The 18,760-nt window shown below is 31.3% G+C and overlaps 2 protein-coding genes across 15 annotated transcripts in view; both read right to left on the bottom strand.

Moving 5' to 3' along the window:
* Positions 1-18,760, bottom strand: part of Ubc7 (ubiquitin conjugating enzyme 7) — a 461,088-nt gene that overhangs the window by 127,054 nt on the left and 315,274 nt on the right. The gene's annotated exons all lie outside the window — the stretch shown is intronic.
* exp (expansion) overlaps positions 1-18,760 on the bottom strand; it is a 153,194-nt gene that overhangs the window by 13,838 nt on the left and 120,596 nt on the right. For 4 of the 13 annotated variants that reach the window (XR_013884357.1, XR_013884358.1, XM_080177947.1 and 1 more), the window contains exons 7-13: positions 16,769-16,825; positions 16,276-16,377; positions 15,786-15,869; positions 15,338-15,397; positions 11,515-11,569; positions 10,844-10,942; positions 666-769 (exon numbers count right to left, since the gene is read on the bottom strand). Coding sequence is in view for 8 of the 13 variants with exons in the window: in XM_080177947.1 (XP_080034073.1) it covers positions 666-769; positions 10,844-10,942; positions 11,515-11,569; positions 15,338-15,397; positions 15,786-15,869; positions 16,276-16,377; positions 16,769-16,825 (561 nt within the window). In the remaining 5 variants the exon portion in view is untranslated. Of the gene's footprint in view, positions 1-665; positions 770-1,271; positions 1,332-10,843; positions 10,943-11,514; positions 11,570-15,337; positions 15,398-15,785; positions 15,870-16,275; positions 16,378-16,768; positions 16,826-18,760 lie in introns of all 13 variants that reach the window. The other 9 variants (XR_013884355.1, XM_080177943.1, XM_080177942.1 and 6 more) reach the window with 3 other exon arrangements.

Raw genomic sequence — 18,760 nt, 5'->3', positions numbered from 1 at the left:
CCTCATCGGTTTTGAGCTTCATATGGACAGACAGACGAGCAGATATTATTCTACCTTGTATTATTGTTTTTATGAAGTAAACGTAGTTTAAAAATTATAACAAATTTGTTTTTAAGAGTTTATGTCCCTTTATCTCACGGAAATGAATAGACAAAAAACCTTTTGAATCAATAAAACACAGAAAATGGTCAAAATTTATGGAATTTAATTGATAGGGCCACCATTTTATTGTATAATAGTAAGTTTTTTTAAGGCTATTAAAACATTCATGTTTTATTTTTGCTTTACAGACATGCATGTGTATTTATCTAGCACTTTTACATCTAAAGAGATAAGAAAATAGCCGATAAATTAATGTACAACCCCAATGATAATACACAAAATTATCCCTTTTGTAGATCACAATTAGTGATTGAAATGCTTTGATACTCAACTAAATGAACCAACCAATCAAAATTCAATAAAGTCCCCAAGGTTATTAAGCCAATTATTAAGAAACCGTTATTTAAAGATTTTGGGGACTAGTCTAATAAACATCCCAGTGTTCCCTCTCTCCTTAAATTAATAAATCAAAGGACAATGTTGTTTTGTCATAATTGGAAAGTAGTTATAATTCATCTACAATTCACATATCCCTGTGTTACTATAATAAATAAGACGATTACCTTGGGCATAGGATGACCATAGATGTTAGCATCCCTGGGGGGCAGCTTGGGGGGCCTGTCTCGGGACCTGTCACCCTTGGAGCTAGAGCCGCTGGATCTGGATCCTGCAAATAAAATATTCATTAATTTTGTATCATTACTATTAAAATATAAATGAATTGCATATAATGTAGATCATGTTAGATTTTCGAAGAAAAACTTTATTAGGAAACTTTTGAGGATTCCTACGGCCAAACGGCTCGCCATAAGTAATAGCCAAGACTTATTTATATAGAGAAAGCATGTTATTGTTGAGCAAGGAAAAATACTAAAATATCTAATTTTACCCGCGTTTTCTCATGCCGTGTGCTTCCTGTAAAGTACAAGGACTTGGCTATTCCAGGTTATAAAAGTTACCAAAAAATGTATGCCTTACTATATAAAAATAACATTTGTATATAAAATAAAATATATGTTTTATGATCCTTAACTTAAAATATTTTCTATCCTTCCTTTTTCTCTGTTCTTTTATCTTATACAAATCAAACCCATCTATGCACAAAAAATCTACATATTTAAAAGCAAAAACAAAAGGTTTTAAGCAAAAAAGCCAAAATTAATAATTGCCTTTCGTACTCGCAACCTGAGGGGTTGAACCATGAACTACTACTACTACACCATTTACCTCTAAAATAATACAAATACAGCTGTTAGGGTAAAGTTTTTGTTTACAATATTTGGACTATATGGTGCAGGTTAAAAAATCTTCCAAATGTTTTCTGGTGTTTGGAAAATAAAATAGGTGCAATTCATTTTGGTAAGGTTGCGTTAAGGTTCCCCTTAGGTAGGTGTTTTTAGTTTGTTATATTTGATCCAACGGCGGTTTCCCAAGAAGTACCTAGCAAGCACAGAAACCCAACCCCACTTATTCTGAAAATAAGTTCAAAATAAATTGGGAGTATAAAAGATCTCACCCTTTTTTTCAAATTATCTCATAAAAGGGGGGTCTTTGCATGCTAGGCACTCTAAGGAAAAGCACCGCAATTTAATCTTTTTGTGTAATGCCCGTACACAGCCTTGTTCATAAAATCCTAATGTACAGATCTTGGGTATGTTAGAAATGTTAAGGCTGTAAAACTAAAGACAATAATATAATGTAAAGAAGTATGTACAGTCAGGATTGCAATGAATTTAAAATATTGTTGAGACACTTTAAAATTTTGCCAATCATCCATTTATCTAAAATTAAAACAGGAACATAAATACTTGCAGCATACTAATGACCTTCGTTGAAAAGGGTGCGCGAAAAAAAAACAAGAATGAGATTGAGCACGGCCAAAAAGCAAAGGTAAAAATCAGACATATTAACATCAACACTTGTAGAGCGTCAGAACTTCATTAGCAGAATATTAATTTGTTAGCCTAAGCAAAATTATAGGTAAATCTCTTGCAAAATTGAATAATTACAGGAAAGTAAGTACTTACATTTCTAGTACGTGATTATAGAGCTACAGAGCTTATAATAATGTACCCTGTTGTCCTAGGAAGCATTATTTTAAAGAAAAAATAAATGATTAAAGTAAGATGTAAGAAACATAATTTTTTTTAGATAAAAATAGTGTTTTTTGCTTATTTGTAATGTTGTTATACTTGTTTTAATCAAATGTAAATTTGTATGGAATACAAGGACAGATATTCTTCATAGATAAGAACTAATAAAATATTTATTAGACATTAATTTATATACGAAATAAGTGCACTAGACGTCACTGATCTTAAGGGAGAAGAAAATGGATGATAAATCAATATTCATCCACAATAATACTTTGGTTATAATGTAATTAAGATTTAATAAAGGTACCCAAAGTTTTCAAGCTAATGGATGAGAGAATGTGCCTATAAAAGTTTGGGTACCAGTATGATTTACAGTCAAATACACCGTCCCTCCATGATTAGATGGCCATTTTCTTTCTATCTTAGGATTTTTATTAGCAAATCTACTTTATAATTACAAATGTCAGTAGGCTGTACTTAAGAGGAAATGGTTGTCCGTCTTTCTGTCCATTGGGAATTTTGTGTTATTCTTTAATTTCATAATTTTTTTTTATATCCATTCGATAAAAATAACAGCATTTCCCCGCTAATTAAAAATTAAAACAGATCAATCTAACAGATAATTGTTAATAATTTAATATAAATCACAATCAAAATGATATAATTAAGTAAATTGATTTATCAAATTTGTATTAATCAATGATTTTGACAATTAAATATATCTAGGTTCGGTTTCCAGATTTATTCATATAACAATAAAATTTTGCCTTGAAGAGACTGAAATTCGACTGTGATAACATAGTTTTGAATTAATTGAAAAGTTTTATAAAATCACACAAACCCTATAGGGCCAATTAACATTGTATAGAGCCAATTACTAGCCAATAATAAAGGTGTTCTTGTTATTTAGCAAAAAACAACAATTTAAAACAAGCAAATCTTACATAATCTGAATATTTTTTAAGTAAAAATAGTAGCAATGCACATAGGGGCAACAAGGGGCATCAATTCACCACCCCCAAATCAAGTTTTAAACATTCTATGAGTATTATCATACCCAATGTACATCAGATTTCAAAGGAATCGTAAAAATACGCTTTTCAAGTAAGCATTCTAATGCATGGAAGTCAAGAAATGCAAAAATTTTCTTACAGAAAAAGGCATAATTTTTGTGTTTCACCAACAATTTTAAAAGTATTATAAAATCTCTTAGAATTAACGTAATTAGACAAAATAACTTTTGATGAGTCATGCATTACATATATTTTGACAGTATAAAAGAAAAAAACACAAATTAAAGAAATTAGTCCTAAATAATTCTAGTTAAAGTCAAGATTTTAGTTTATTTTTGTTTGTTTTAAAATCAACATTTAAGTAGACAGTATCAGGAAACATGTTTTCACTGGTTGCCACCGACTAAAAAAACGATATTTGATTGCCCAAAGACATATTATAATCGCCTGTACTAGTTTCATTTACCCCCCCGCGCCCCCGTAGGGGTTTTTAGCCCGTTTTCTAAAGGTGGGTGCAAGAAAAGATTGTAAGAAAAAGCTTTTAAATGCGCTTTTAAAGTCAAATGTAAGATGTAATACATATAAATAAAAGACGCAAAAACATAGTTATGAGAAATATTTATTTGATCAGACTTTGAATATAAGTTGATAATGAATATTTTCAAGTTCTATTTACTAAATGATGGGGAGGGGAGGGAAGGGGGGGGTGCTAAACCTAAATCTAAACCTCTTTATGTTTGATGTTTTAATGTAACTAAATAAGCGTTTCTATGGATTATTACAAATATCAGGGATCTAAAGGAAGAAGACAAAGGTCAATAAATTGATGTACATCCCCAATGATAATACACAAAATTACCCCTTGTGTAGATCAAAGTTAGTAGTTAAAATGTTTGAACACACAACTGTAAAACTTTGGGGACTAGTGTTATAAACAGCCCAATGTCCCCTCCCTCACTGCGGAAAGGTAAAGCTAACATTCAAATAACGTAGTGTTCTTATAATCATTTTAAATATGAATTAGCAAGTAGTCTATCTATCTGTCTATTGGTAATGCTTTGTTTTTAAATTATGTAGTTACATGGTCTTCATGTTTAGCGTCTTCAGTTTTATTTAGAAAGGGAGGGGACATTACACTAGTCCTCAAACTTCAAAGTTTTATAATAACGTTTTTGTATTCGTTGGCATAACAACTTTAGGAAATTTGATTGATTTTTTATTGGTTGGTTCATTAAGATGAGTATCAAAACTTTTCAACCACTAATTGTCATCTACAGACAATCAATTTTGTAAAATAATTTAATATTTAATGTATCTATATTGGGGATGTACAAGTATATACATTAATCGGTTATTGTTTTGTTCCTTAGATCCCTGGATGTTAATCTATAATACAAAGTAGCTTGATGTATGTTTGTCTGTCCGTCCGTACCAATAGATCTCGGTAACCACAAAACCGATTAGATTCTACTCTTCAGGGAATATATCTACTGGTCCTTTATAACAAGCTGATTTTTTACTTTTATGACAACAAATAATGGTTTTGAATGTTAAAAATATCCCATTCATCTGATTTACTGAATACTCAGTACTTATTCTTAGTACATTAAGGTATAGTGTTATAAGCGAAGCATCTCTATAATCAAGCCCTAAAAACGTCAGTATGTCCTTAAACAGTAACATGTATTTAATCAGTTTTAATTACAATCTTTTATAGACATGCATTAATATTCAGTTCTTACACTTCACAAGTGTTAATGTTCGTTTGTCCTTCCATTTCAGAGATTCGCTTCTATGGATGTTGTCATCCTTGTTTAATTACCTCTTGGAGCAAAGCCCATAGAGGCTAGGGGCGAAGCCGCTAATATACATATAAACAGTAAACAAGAATCATAATATCATTATAAATATAGATATTAGCTAATAAAAATCTATGTCAATAATGCCCACATTTATAATGGATTTATTATTAAGTGAAACTTGTAGCTTGTTAAAATAAGAATCCCCATCCACCCCCTTTACACCATCCTCTCCCCTTCTACTGAAATTAATTCTATGACCCCAAATTTGACACTTTGAACACTTTGATGGATAGTTAGATGGATAGGTAGATGAATAGATATATCGATAGATAGATGGATGAGTAAATGGATAGACAGATGGATAGATAGATGGATAGACAGATGGATAGATAGATGGATAGATAGATGGATAGAAAGATGGATGGATAGATGGATAGTTGATGGATAGATAGATAAATAGTTGATGGATAGATAGATGGATCGATAGATGGATAGATAGATAGATAGACAGATGGATAGAAAGATGGATAGATAGATAGATTGATAGATAGATGGATAGATAGATGGATAGATAAATGGATAGATAGATGGATAGATAGATGGATAGATAGATGGATAGATAGATGGATAGATAGATGGATATATAGATGGATAGATAGATGGATAGATAGATGGATAGATAGATGGATGAGTAAATGGATAGACAGATGGATAGATAGATGGATAGACAGATGGATATATAGATGGATAGATAGATGGATAGATAGATGGATAGATAGATGGATGGATAGATGGATAGTTGATGGATAGATCGATAAATAGTTGATGGATAGATAGATGGATCGATAGATGGATCGATAGATGGATCGATAGATGGATAGATAGATAGATAGATAGACAGATGGATAGAAAGATGGATAGATAGATAGATGGATAGATAGATGAATATATAGATGGATAGATAGATGGATGGATAGATGGATAGTTGATGGATAGATAGATAAATAGTTGATGGATAGATAGATGGATCGATAGATGGATAGATAGATAGATAGACAGATGGATAGAAAGATGGATAGATAGATAGATAGATGAATAGATAGATGGATAGATAGATGGATAGATAGATGGATAGACAGATGGATAGATAGATGGATAGATAGAAGGATAGATAGATGATGAGTAAATGGATAGACAGATGGATAGATAGATGGATAGACAGATGGATAGATAGATGGATAGATAGATGAATAGATAGACGGATGGATAGAGAGATTAATAGATAGATGGATAGGGTAAAGGGGGGCTATTTTCGGAAATTAATTCTATGACCCTAAATTTGACACTTTGAACACTTTGATGGATAGTTAGATGGGTAGGTAGATGAATAGATATATCGATAGATAGATGGATGAGTAAATGGATAGACAGATGGATAGATAGATGGATAGATAGATGGATAGATAGATGGATGGATAGATGGATAGTTGATGGATAGATAGATAAATAGTTGATGGATAGATAGATGGATCGATAGATGGATAGATAGATAGATAGACAAATGGATAGAAAGATGGATAGATAGAAGGATAGATAGATGGATAGATAGATGGATAGATAGATGGATAGATAGATGGATAGACAGATGGATAGATAGATGGATATATAGATGGATAGATAGATGGATATATAGATGGATAGATAGATGGATAGATAGATGAATAGATAGACGGATGGATAGAGAGATTAATAGATAGATGGATAGGGTAAAGGGGGGCTATTTTCGTGAAATTAATTCTATGACCCCAAATTTGACACTTTGAACACTTTGATGAATAGTTAGATGGATAGGTAGATGAATAGATATATCGATAGATAGATGGATGAGTAAATGGATAGACAGATGGATAGATAGATGGATAGATAGATGGATAGATAGATGGATAGATAGATGGATAGATAGATGGATGGATAGATGGATAGTTGATGGATAGATAGATAAATAGTTGATGGATAGATAGATGGATCGATAGATGGATAGATAGATAGATAGATAGACAGATGGATAGAAAGATGGATAGATAGATAGATGGATAGATAGATGGATAGATAGATGAATAGATAGATGGATAGATAGATGGATGGATAGATGGATAGTTGATGGATAGGTAGATAAATAGTTGATGGATAGATAGATGGATCGATAGATGGATAGATAGATAAATAGACATATGGATAGAAAGATGGATAGATAGATAGATAGATGGATAGATAGATGGATAGATAGATGGATAGATAGATGGATAGATAGATGGATAGATAGATGGATAGACAGATGGATAGATAGATGGATAGATAGAAGGATAGATAGATGATGAGTAAATGGATAGACAGATGGATAGATAGATGGATAGACAGATGGATAGATAGATGGATAGATAGATGGATAGATAGATGGATGGATAGATGGATAGTTTATGGATAGATAGATAAATAGTTGATGGATAGATAGATGGATCGATAGATGGATAGATAGATAGATAGACAGATGGATAGAAAGATGGATAGATAGAAGGATAAATAGATAGATGGATAGATAGATGGATAGATAGATGGATAGACAGATGGATAGATAGATGGATATATAGATGGATAGATAGATGGATATATAGATGGATAGCAGATAAATAGATAGATGATTAGATAGATGGATGGATAGAGAGATTAATAGATAGATGGATAGGGTAAAGGGGGGCTATTTTCGTGAAATTAATTCTATGACCCCAAATTTGACACTTTGAACACTTTGATGGATAGTTAGATGGATAGGTAGATGAATAGATATATCGATAGATAGATGGATGAGTAAATGGATAGACAGATGGATAGATAGATGGATAGATAGATGGATAGATAGATGGATAGATAGATGGATAGATAGATGGATGGATAGATGGATAGTTGATGGATAGATAGATAAATAGTTGATGGATAGATAGATGGATCGATAGATGGATAGATAGATAGATAGATAGACAGATGGATATAAAGATGGATAGATAGATAGATGGATAGATAGATGGATAGATAGATGGATAGATAGATGAATAGATAGATGGATAGATAGATGGATGGATAGATGGATAGTTGATGGATAGATAGATAAATAGTTGATGGATAGATAGATGGATTGATAGATGGATAGATAGATAGATAGACAGATGGATAGATAGATGGATAGACAGATGGATAGATAGATGGATAGATAGAAGGATAGATAGATGATGAGTAAATGGATAGACAGATGGATAGATAGATGGATAGACAGATGGATAGATAGATGGATAGATAGATGGATAGATAGATGGATGGATAGATGGATAGTTGATGGATAGATAGATAAATAGTTGATGGATAGATAGATGGATCGATAGATGGATAGATAGATAGATAGACAGATGGATAGAAAGATGGATAGATAGAAGGATAGATAGATAGATGGATAGATAGATGGATAGATAGATGGATAGACAGATGGATAGATAGATGGATATATAGATGGATAGATAGATGGATATATAGATGGATAGATAGATGGATAGATAGATGAATAGATAGACGGATGGATAGAGAGATTAATAGATATATGGATAGGGTAAAGGGGGGCTATTTTCGTGGGGTGTTATTCCGGTAATTTTCTATCTACCTTCATTAAATGACCTTTATCTCCATGTTCCTTTCAAATGACAGAAAAAAAACATAAAAGCAAATTTGTTCGTTGTTAAGTTGCCTACAAAAAAGTATAAAATGAAATTTTTGTGGGATGAATTTAAAGGGTACTAAATAATTAAATCCCCTTTTTGCTTGATTTGCCCCAATGTGCAATGTTATAAAAAATATATACCCAGGGAAATGAGGACATTGGCCTGTTTATCATACCAATAGTCTTATAATCATATTAATTTTGGGTAATTCTATTATTTTTGATTGGCTGGTTCAATCTAGTAGTGTCATACCCAAATGCCAAATGAGTTTTTTACTGAAAAGCAATATACATATTTTTTCAACAGTCAACATTTTGATTAATGTTTAATTCTTAAATTTACTATGAATTTTTAGGAGGAGCCTCCTAACCAAATATCCATTATAATAAGTTTAGGAATTAAAACATGGTTCATGTTTCATATATTTCTTATGACACTAGTGCTATATTATTATTTACAGTAATGTAAAAATACCCCTATAAACTGAACTGAATAAGGAATTGAAATTAGTTTTTAATCAGCGCCACGCCAGTATTTAAAACCTTTCAATAGTTCCACAAGAACCATTTTATACATTGCAGGTAGGGTCATCTATTTTGAAATAGAAAAATATCATGGAGGGAGAGGACATTGGGATGTTTATTACATTAGTCCGTAAAGTTAAATGATAACGTTTACATTGCATTGGTTTAACAACTTTGGGGACTTTTGTTTAATTTGATTAATAGGTTCATTAAGTTAAGTGTCCTAACGTTTCAACCACTAATTGTATTATACAGAAGGGGTATTTTTATGTATTATCATTATGGGGATGTACATAAATTTATCGGCCATTGTCTTATCCCTTTAGTTCCCTTATTATTGACTCCCATAGTAGCTGAGTAACTAAAAAAAAGCTAGCTTTAATATAGCAAGGATAATTAACTCTGAATGAAAATTAGAACAATAATAATCATCTATATTTTAAAAGTTGTCCTTTCACTTCTGCACAAGGATCTTGAAGGTTGAGACAATGGCTAATACATTGATTTACACCCCCAATTAGGTTAAACAAACCTACGCCGATAAAGATTATTAGCAGCAAAGTTAGTTTATACAAATTTTGCTAAAAGTCCCCAAAGTTTTTAAAATTTCAATGAGAGATCATTTGAACTTTGGCTACCAGCTGTCACTACCTCCCTAATTCTACATAACATCACTTGCACTTTGTATCATATTCGCATATAGACACAGAAGCATTGGTATGCGTTTCTTATTATTTGAAAACATGATTGATACAGTCCTAAGACAAACGCAGGAGTGGACAAACGTCGGAGTGGACACTTATCCTAACCTAACCTATCTTAAAGCATCTTATAGTGGGAATTATTTGTATATCCATATCTTAACATAACCTATCCTGTATAGAAATACTTAATTAACTAATAATTTTAGAAACTCCTGCGTTTGTCAACTCCGACGTTTGTCACTCCTGCGTTTGTCCTAGAACCGATTGATACTTGTGCGTAAATGAACGCACAATTGTTTAAAAGGTAACGGATCAATATATCCATTATATACTAGCTAAATATATAGATTATTTCTAGATTATTCTAAATATAAATTCATGGAAGGAAAATGTATGAAAAGAAAAATTTATATTTGACCTTTACTTTTGCTTTTTTGTTAATAAGTTGTTAACTTGATTGGTGATTAAGTTTGAACAAAAAAAGTGTTATTTTTTATATAAATCACCCTTGTTACTAATATGGCTTCGAAGCCGATTAATATCCGCTAGATTTGAAACGGTACTAAACCTTACTGAAAAATCATGTATCGTATCGTATTAAATCCAGTTTTCTACGAATATAAATATTTAAATAATATTAAAACCAGTTTTGTTAGCTACGAGATGCCGAGACAGGCACGGGCTATGGTGTTAATTTTATGATTATAATATTATTATTCGTGGAAAATTGTTTGTAATACGATGATATACACAATTTTTTGTATGGCTGAGAACCGGTTCTAATCCACCTGATATTAATCGGTTTATACGTCATACTGGAAATGGAAAAAATGCTTACCTGCAATGCTGTAAGGATCCTCATCTGGGACGGGGATGCGGGGTCGAGTCCTGATGTCCATGCCCATCCGATCATTTTTCACTGAAACATAAGTTTTCACTGAAAAGTGAAATATAATATTAATAATTAAGAATTGGAGAGTAAAACTTCAACCAACTATATGAGATACAGATGTTAAAATTTTGGATTTTAGAATAATTTTTTTTATAAATAACAAAAAATCAAATGAATATGGCATCGATTGCAAATAAATATTTTATATAATTTAATTAATGTAAAATGCTATCTTAAAACATCTATGAAGTTTAAAGGCTGCTGGCTGCCAAACGACCCGCCGCCGTTTTAAGCGGTATAAGAAGGCCAGTAAATAATCTGGAATAGCCAAGATCCTAAGATTCTCAGGGAAAGCTTCACTGAAGAAAAAACGCGTAAATACGTTTTTTTTCGCGCATTTATGTGTACTGCTAGATAACTGCATTTTTGAGTAATGCCTATTCCAGATTATTTGTAGGGCTTCTTTTTTCGGTTAAAATTTTGTGCGAGTATAAGCAATATTTTCCACCGTTTATCCCTTAGCAGCATATATAGTTTGTAGGTTTTTTCAGATAATCGTTACAAAGAATATTCAACCGAGAGCGGCACTAGATCCCTTTGTGTAAAACTAATTGTACCTGGAGGAATTTTAGATTTGAGCATATCCATAGCAACTACGTTGATCAACATAACCTAAAAATAAACAAGATGTCAAAAAAAGACACACACAAAAGGGGACCAAGGGATGGTATAACTCATGGAGGTAGGGGACAATGGGCTGTTTATTACACTAGTCCCTAAAGTTTTATACTAACTTTTTTCTTATTCATTGGGGAACATATATTGAATTATGATTGGTTGTTTTATTAAGTTAAGTGTCCAAACGTTTCAACGACTATTTGTAATCTACAGAAGGAATAATTTTGTATATCATAAGTGGGGGTGTACATCAATTTATTGGCCATTGTCTTATCCCTTTAAAACTCTGGATCTAACTACAAATCTTATGAAATGCTCAAATATGCGCAATGGTTTGAAGAATATACACACAAAAATTTAGACTTCTATCTTCAATACCAGCTAAAAAAATCACAAATTTGCTGGGTCTTGAACAGACAGCGTCTAAACCAGTAATATGGTAAAAGCAATTTTTAAAAGGTTTGTTTCTGTGGTCAAAAGCCAAAATATATGATTAAAGTATCTTTACAGGACTTTATATTTATAGAAAATCTTAAATAAAGAAATTAACTGAGATTAGACAACTACTAGAACCATTTAATAAAGGGATGTGAGTTGTTTACCATGTTATTTCATCTTTATGATGAAAACTTGTGTTTTCATAAATTGCGGCAATTCCCTCATAACATCCTTTAGACCACACATAACAAACCCCCTCCCAGTGGCTTATATTGATTAAAAACAAGACCAAAAACCAGGGACTTAAAGAGATAAGACAATGGCAGACATATTAATGTAAACCCCCTATAATGATTCACACATTTACTCCTACTGAAGAATACAACTTGTGGTTGAAACGTTTGGACACTCAACTTAACAATCCAACCATCAAATTCACTAAATTCCCCTTAGATGTTAAGTTAACGAATAAGAAAACGTAATTGTATAACTTTTAATAATTGTAATAAACAGTTAATTGTCCTTCTCTATCTCTGATAACAAACCCCAAGGCCCACTGGCTTATATCAGATAACAAATAAGACTAAAAACATTCATAGTTGCATATCCATTGCATGCTATACATTAATACTAGCATAAAAAAGTAATGCATCTAAAAAAAAGAAAAAGGGAGGTTGTAAAGGCTGTGTATTATGGCCAAAAAAAGCTTGAAAGGTTTTTTTTTATACAGGGACCACTAACATGTAAAAGGATTCTGCCTAAATTTCTTAATAGTTCCGCCACTTCCTTGTAAAAGTTATCATTATACAACTTTAATTATCCATAAATTGCACAAAATTATTTAGCTTCAACAATCATTATTTGTTGTAGAAGTAGTTGTAGCGAAGCTACTCTACGGGTTTACAATCTTAAGTTTATCCAACTTAATGTTATTTCAGTAGAAGAGTAAAGAGGATAAAAAATTGCGCAATTTGCAGGAAAAAAAGATAAACAACTAATAGAATGTAGGTATATATAATTTTACTTGGATGTTACACCAGATTTTCTTGTAATAAAGTGAAACTCGCAGCGGGCTAAAATGACGATATCGTTCATCCAACCCTTTTACCTTATCTCTTCCCCTTCTAACGGATGAAATAACTGACCAATAAATGAGTTCCTATTAGCAACCTAAATTTAAGGCAATTTTCCCCTAGTCATAATAACCATGTATATTCTGGTTTAATGCTTCGCATTGATTATATATCTTAATCCTTGTTATTAAAAAAGCCTTGAAATAAATGTTTAATTGTTTAAAAATGTCTAAATATAAAACAATTTACATATGTGTCAGAATTAAACATTTTTAAAACTTAAATTTTCACAGATAATAAATAAAACATGGTCAAAAAAAGTTAATAAGTTTAATTTCAGCGTTTTACATAAAAAATAATAAAACTGCAACTTAATTGATAAGATAAAGGGAAAAGTAGTTTGCGGGTAAAATCCGTAAAGGTTGTGTGTTTCAAGTTAAAAACAGTAGTAGAACGATAAAAATTTAACTTTAAAAAAAATTGTTGTCTATAAGAAATAAGAAATACACATATTTAGTGAATATTATAGTTCTGCTATTTTTTAGCCTTAAAACACACACTTTTACGGATTTTACCCGCAACCTTTTATTCCCTTTATGTACATTCCATTCCCCCAATGATTGTAAACAAAATAATCTGTAATACAAATTATGGTTGAAAAGTATACATAATTAACAAGGAAAATTTTTTAGATTATACAACAAATATTTTTTTATACGATTGTTCTTTTCAGTTTGTAAGGATTCGAACTTTTAACGTCAATGAACACATTTTTGTTTGTGTATGTTGAATTTTTAAAACAATATTTGCATATGTTTCCAATAGCTATGAAAATTGATTTAATATTTAAAAGTGAGAAAACAATAAATTTTTATGATTCCTTTCCAACCACGAAAAGTAAACATACGTAAACAATTTTAGGAATTAAATGTTTCAAAGATCAGAATTAAGATTCTTTTAAATGAATAGTAGAAATGGTTGGATAAAGATTTTAAGCTTTTGTTTAAATGTAAATTGTAAATAAACACGGATGACAACTTTTATAAGCGAAGCACAAAAACGGTAGGACAATCTATCATTATCACTTGTAGAGTGTCAGAACTGAATAAACAGAATATAAAATTATAAGTCTATACAAAATTGTGACTGAAAAGTAAGTAATTTTGCTGCAAAACTTCTTAAATGCAGGATATTGATTAAGGACATACTTACATCTTTAGGATTTATTGTTATGTTATATTATACCTAATTGTTATTGGAATCACCATGCAAAGTTTGAAATCGATAGCAGGCATAGTCCCAAGTAACTGCTATGGATTAAACAGATAAAACTGTTTTAAATAAAGTCCATGTATAATAGCAACTGACTAAAATTTACTAAATATGATAGAAGTTTGTTTCTACTAACTAATATTTCAACCTATTCTTTGATTGTATGAAATAGTTTTGACATCTGCTAAATTGGCAAAATACAGAGATAAATTAAAATCTGTATTGTTCTGTTTTACATTGGATAAGCAAAAGAAACATAAAAAAGGCTGTAGCCCGAATGTGATTAGAACATTGACATGTCGATATTAAATCAGCTATGAACACTTCAATTAAATTCCAAATAATCGACATTTAATATAATGACTTTATGAAACGAAATATCTCGAAAATGAATGCATTAACAACTTTTATTTAATTTTATTATATATAAACTAAAAACTATCGACTAAAATTGAAAGGCTCTTAGAATACTTCAACATAAAAAACGCATAACATTCAGCTTAAAAAGACTTAAAATATTTTTTTTCTATTTTAAAGCAGAACTAGTTACTTTTTTAGTTGGATTTCAAAAACACCATGTTAGAAAAAGTGTGAGATATCTTGACCATGAAAATATGTTTAATTGTTTCCAACTATTTATCTATCTATTTTCTAACTATGTATATCTATCTATCTTCTAGCTATGTATATCTATCTACCTAATTCTTATCATTGCTTGGTATCTATCTATCTTTTTTAAGGGTTGGGGGTGTTAGCTAAGAATAAAAAAAATCTTTCCCCCAAAGTGCCTTGCGAGCACCTAAACCTCCAACCCCATGTTTTTGTATAAATGGGGGGAGGGTTGTCTCAATCTTGCGTTGGATCATAACCTTCCAGGACCTAAATCTGAGGTTCTCCAACCCTGCGGGGATTTAATAAGCACTTCAAGGGAAACCACCATTAAAAGTTGAAGTGCAGCTACTCTATAATTGTAACTTACCCAGCAAGGCTGTTCCAGAACGTCTGGTTCGTTGCGCACAAAAGCCACGGCTGATATACACTGAAAAATAAACAAAATTAAATAATGCATATCTATAAAACAAAGTTTGTTTGTTTAAAAAAAATAATTCAAAGTGAATGTTTTCCTTTCATCCATATAATAAGTAAGATATACCAAGGGATCTTAAGGGATAAGACTATAAACGACAAATCGATTAAAATTACTACTTTTGTAGATTAAAATCTATCTAGCCAACTGTCTGTAGCTTAAAATCTCAAACAGCTAGATCGATATGGTTCTCCTTTACAGCTACTCAAAGGCCCAGGGAAGGTTTATGGCTATTTTGTGGAGTTAACACAGATCAATATGGTTCTCCTTTACTATGAAGCTTTTTATAGGCCCAGGGAAGGTTTTAAGCTATTTTTGTAGAGGTAATACTGAACCATACCTGTGCTTCAAGCTTTCTTCTGTCTGGATAAGCTCTTTTCAATTCTCTGGCCACGTTCTGTTGAAATTTCTTCATGTCGAACAGCTAAAACAAAAATATATTAAAATGTAAAATGACATAAGAGTAAAACAAAGAAGGGGGAAGAGGTTAAATAACTGATCCAGTGCCCAAAAAAGATCCCCAATAGAGGGATCCCGGTAGTTGTCTGGTTATATATCTATATTGACAGATTTATTAGAATGGCAATAAATAGTATTGAAGACTTACTCAAATAGTAACCATAAAATACATTTATTTCGCAGTTAAACTTAACTTAAAAGGTCCGGGCTAACAAACTAATTTTAATTTTATGATTTTTAATTTAATATTCATAAAAAATTGTCTGTAATACGAGGCTATAAATGTTTCAAGTATGACTGAGAACCGGTTCTAATCCAGCGGATTTCAAACGGTTTCGAAGCCATACTGCAAAAAACCTGTTCCAGCTTACCTTAAGAGGTTTATCCAGCTCTAGTCCTGTGGGTGTGGGCAGTTTAAGAATATCAGCGGACACGGCATTCTCCTCGGTCAAGGCTTTTACAAACACGTTAGACTGAAAAAATATTAATTTAAAAATAGTTATTTATCACATCGTATAAAAAGCTTTCTGCAGATATAAAAATGTACATTTTTAAGATTAAAACTGATTTTTTATATTCAAAGATTATAATACGTTACGATACATGATTTATTCACTAATAGACTTTTTGTATGTTGGTTTTTTTTTACTCGTTTGTGTATTTTCCTTCATAGGACGATTGAGAATGAAAACTTTTTTTTGAAATATATATCTGGCCTGTTCAAAGATATTATTTTTATAAAGTAGTGTTGGGTTGAGATGGATCATTAGCTTTTCAAAACCATGTTTTATCAGTATGACTTAGAACCGGTTCTAATCCAGCGGATATTAATCGGTTTAGAAGCCATACCGGGAAAATGTTTACCTTGGCAATTCGTTTGATAAGTATGTTTCCGCTGTCATCCATCTTAATTTTACATCCCTAAACAAAACAATAAATTAGCTGCGAATAATTATAACAAGTTTTAACTTGTTAATATAAATTTTTTCCTCAAAGGTCGAAGGAATTTAAAAAAAAATCTATCTACATTTTTGTTTAGACTTACAAATTACTAATCTGATTATTAAGTTTTGACACTCTACAAGATTTACTGTTTTTCCTTCTGATTTAAAGGCTTTGCTTTTATGGATGCTGTCATCCTTGTCTTTATTAAATCTTGCTTAATTTTCCTTGTGATGAACTAAGTGACTCACGCTAACATATTGAGAGTTGTTTATGTCAAATTTGAGTGGTTATATAAATACTGTTTGATGCCATTTTTGACAGTAAAACGACCATTTTGACGTTAATCTGCTCTTTATGAAAAGTTAAACTTCTTATTAATCGAAAATAATAAAAAATAAGTTTAGACAAATATATAAAATAGTTTTTGGTAACGTTTCTACTATATAATTAAAATAAGTATGTACGTTAATATGGTTCCTACTACTCCTATGTCAAGTGCGCGACATTAATAATTAGAGTAAGGGGAAGGCCTTTGCCCAAAACAGGCGCAACTCATTACTATGCATGGTTAGGACTTCGAGACAAAGATCGAGCAATCAAATAGTTGGTTCTCTGATCTTATTTGTTCAAAATGCTTCATCATAAACTAACTTCAATCTAAAATGATTTTTTTTATAGCTTTTTAGTTGCTGCGCTACTAACAGACAAAATAGTCCTTATAATTGATATGTTTAAAATTAAATTCAATACATTAAATAAATCTATTAAAAATAACTAAAAACATAACACGATTTGAACAAACATTTATGTAGAATTTACACAATGTTACAATAAAAAATTATCAGATTATCTATTACAATCTATTTGATATGAGTTTGATGTTTATATTATTACTTAGGAAGATCACTGAAGTCCTTGGTAGGTTTTAAGCAATAAAATCACGAAACCTATACGTGATTTTGGGTGGGGGGGGGGGGGGGGGCAACACTTGACGACCTCTCATCACCCCCCAAATATTAATTTTGATTTATTTCGCTTGTTGGTTATACCTTACACCTGACTGACAAACCAACCTTTATGTGGGAACTCTCTGATATTGACCTAATCTAAATCTAATTTGAAGTTCGTGTAGATGACCAAGAGCAAGGAAATAAAAAAGTAGCAACAAAACTGGGATGACAACATCCATATATGCGAAGCATACGTAAAGCTGGCTAAATTCAGCTGTAAAGGTGGGACAAAATAATTTCTCTATCCCTCAAAAAATACTTTGTACTTTGGGGTACTTGAACGGTTTGTTGAAATGTAAGAAAAGACTAATCAGAAATTCTAATAATTTTTGAAACATATAATAGTTATTTATCGCAATGTATCATAGAGAGCTTTCCGCGGATATTAAAATGAAAAAATATATTAAAACATGTTTTGTTAGCCCCGTGTGGCCAAAGGCCCGGTCTAACAAAACTGGTAATTATCTTATCATTTTTATTTTAACTTTCTTGGAAAAAATTGTCTGTAATACGATGCTTCACATGATTTTCAGTATGAAACGGTTCTAATCCAACGGATATTAATCGGTTTCGAAGCCATGCTGAAAATCAAGTTATAGAGACGCTGCGCTACACTGACCAGGAAATAATTGAAAAAGACTGATTAGAAAATGATTGATATCGAGGCAATCTTTACAAAAATACAGGAAAAACACGGACTGACATTGTGCGATTTTAATCAAGCTTTGTTTGAGTATAGCTTGTAATTATGAAATTATACCCCAAAAAGGTTTAAAATCTAGTGAACCTACTGCTAGATAGCTAGACCTAAGTTCGATAGTTGAATCAATATATGTTTATCCTTAAAAAAGCGAAGCTTTTCTATAATTTGGGTCGGTCTGTACGTCCGTCCGTCCGTTAC

The sequence above is a fragment of the Acartia tonsa genome, chromosome 11 (genome assembly GCF_053477335.1).
Source record: "Acartia tonsa isolate MP-2025a chromosome 11, ASM5347733v1, whole genome shotgun sequence".
In the NCBI taxonomy this organism is placed as follows: domain Eukaryota; kingdom Metazoa; phylum Arthropoda; class Copepoda; order Calanoida; family Acartiidae; genus Acartia; species Acartia tonsa.
This window is presented reverse-complemented; position numbering and strand designations above follow the sequence as displayed.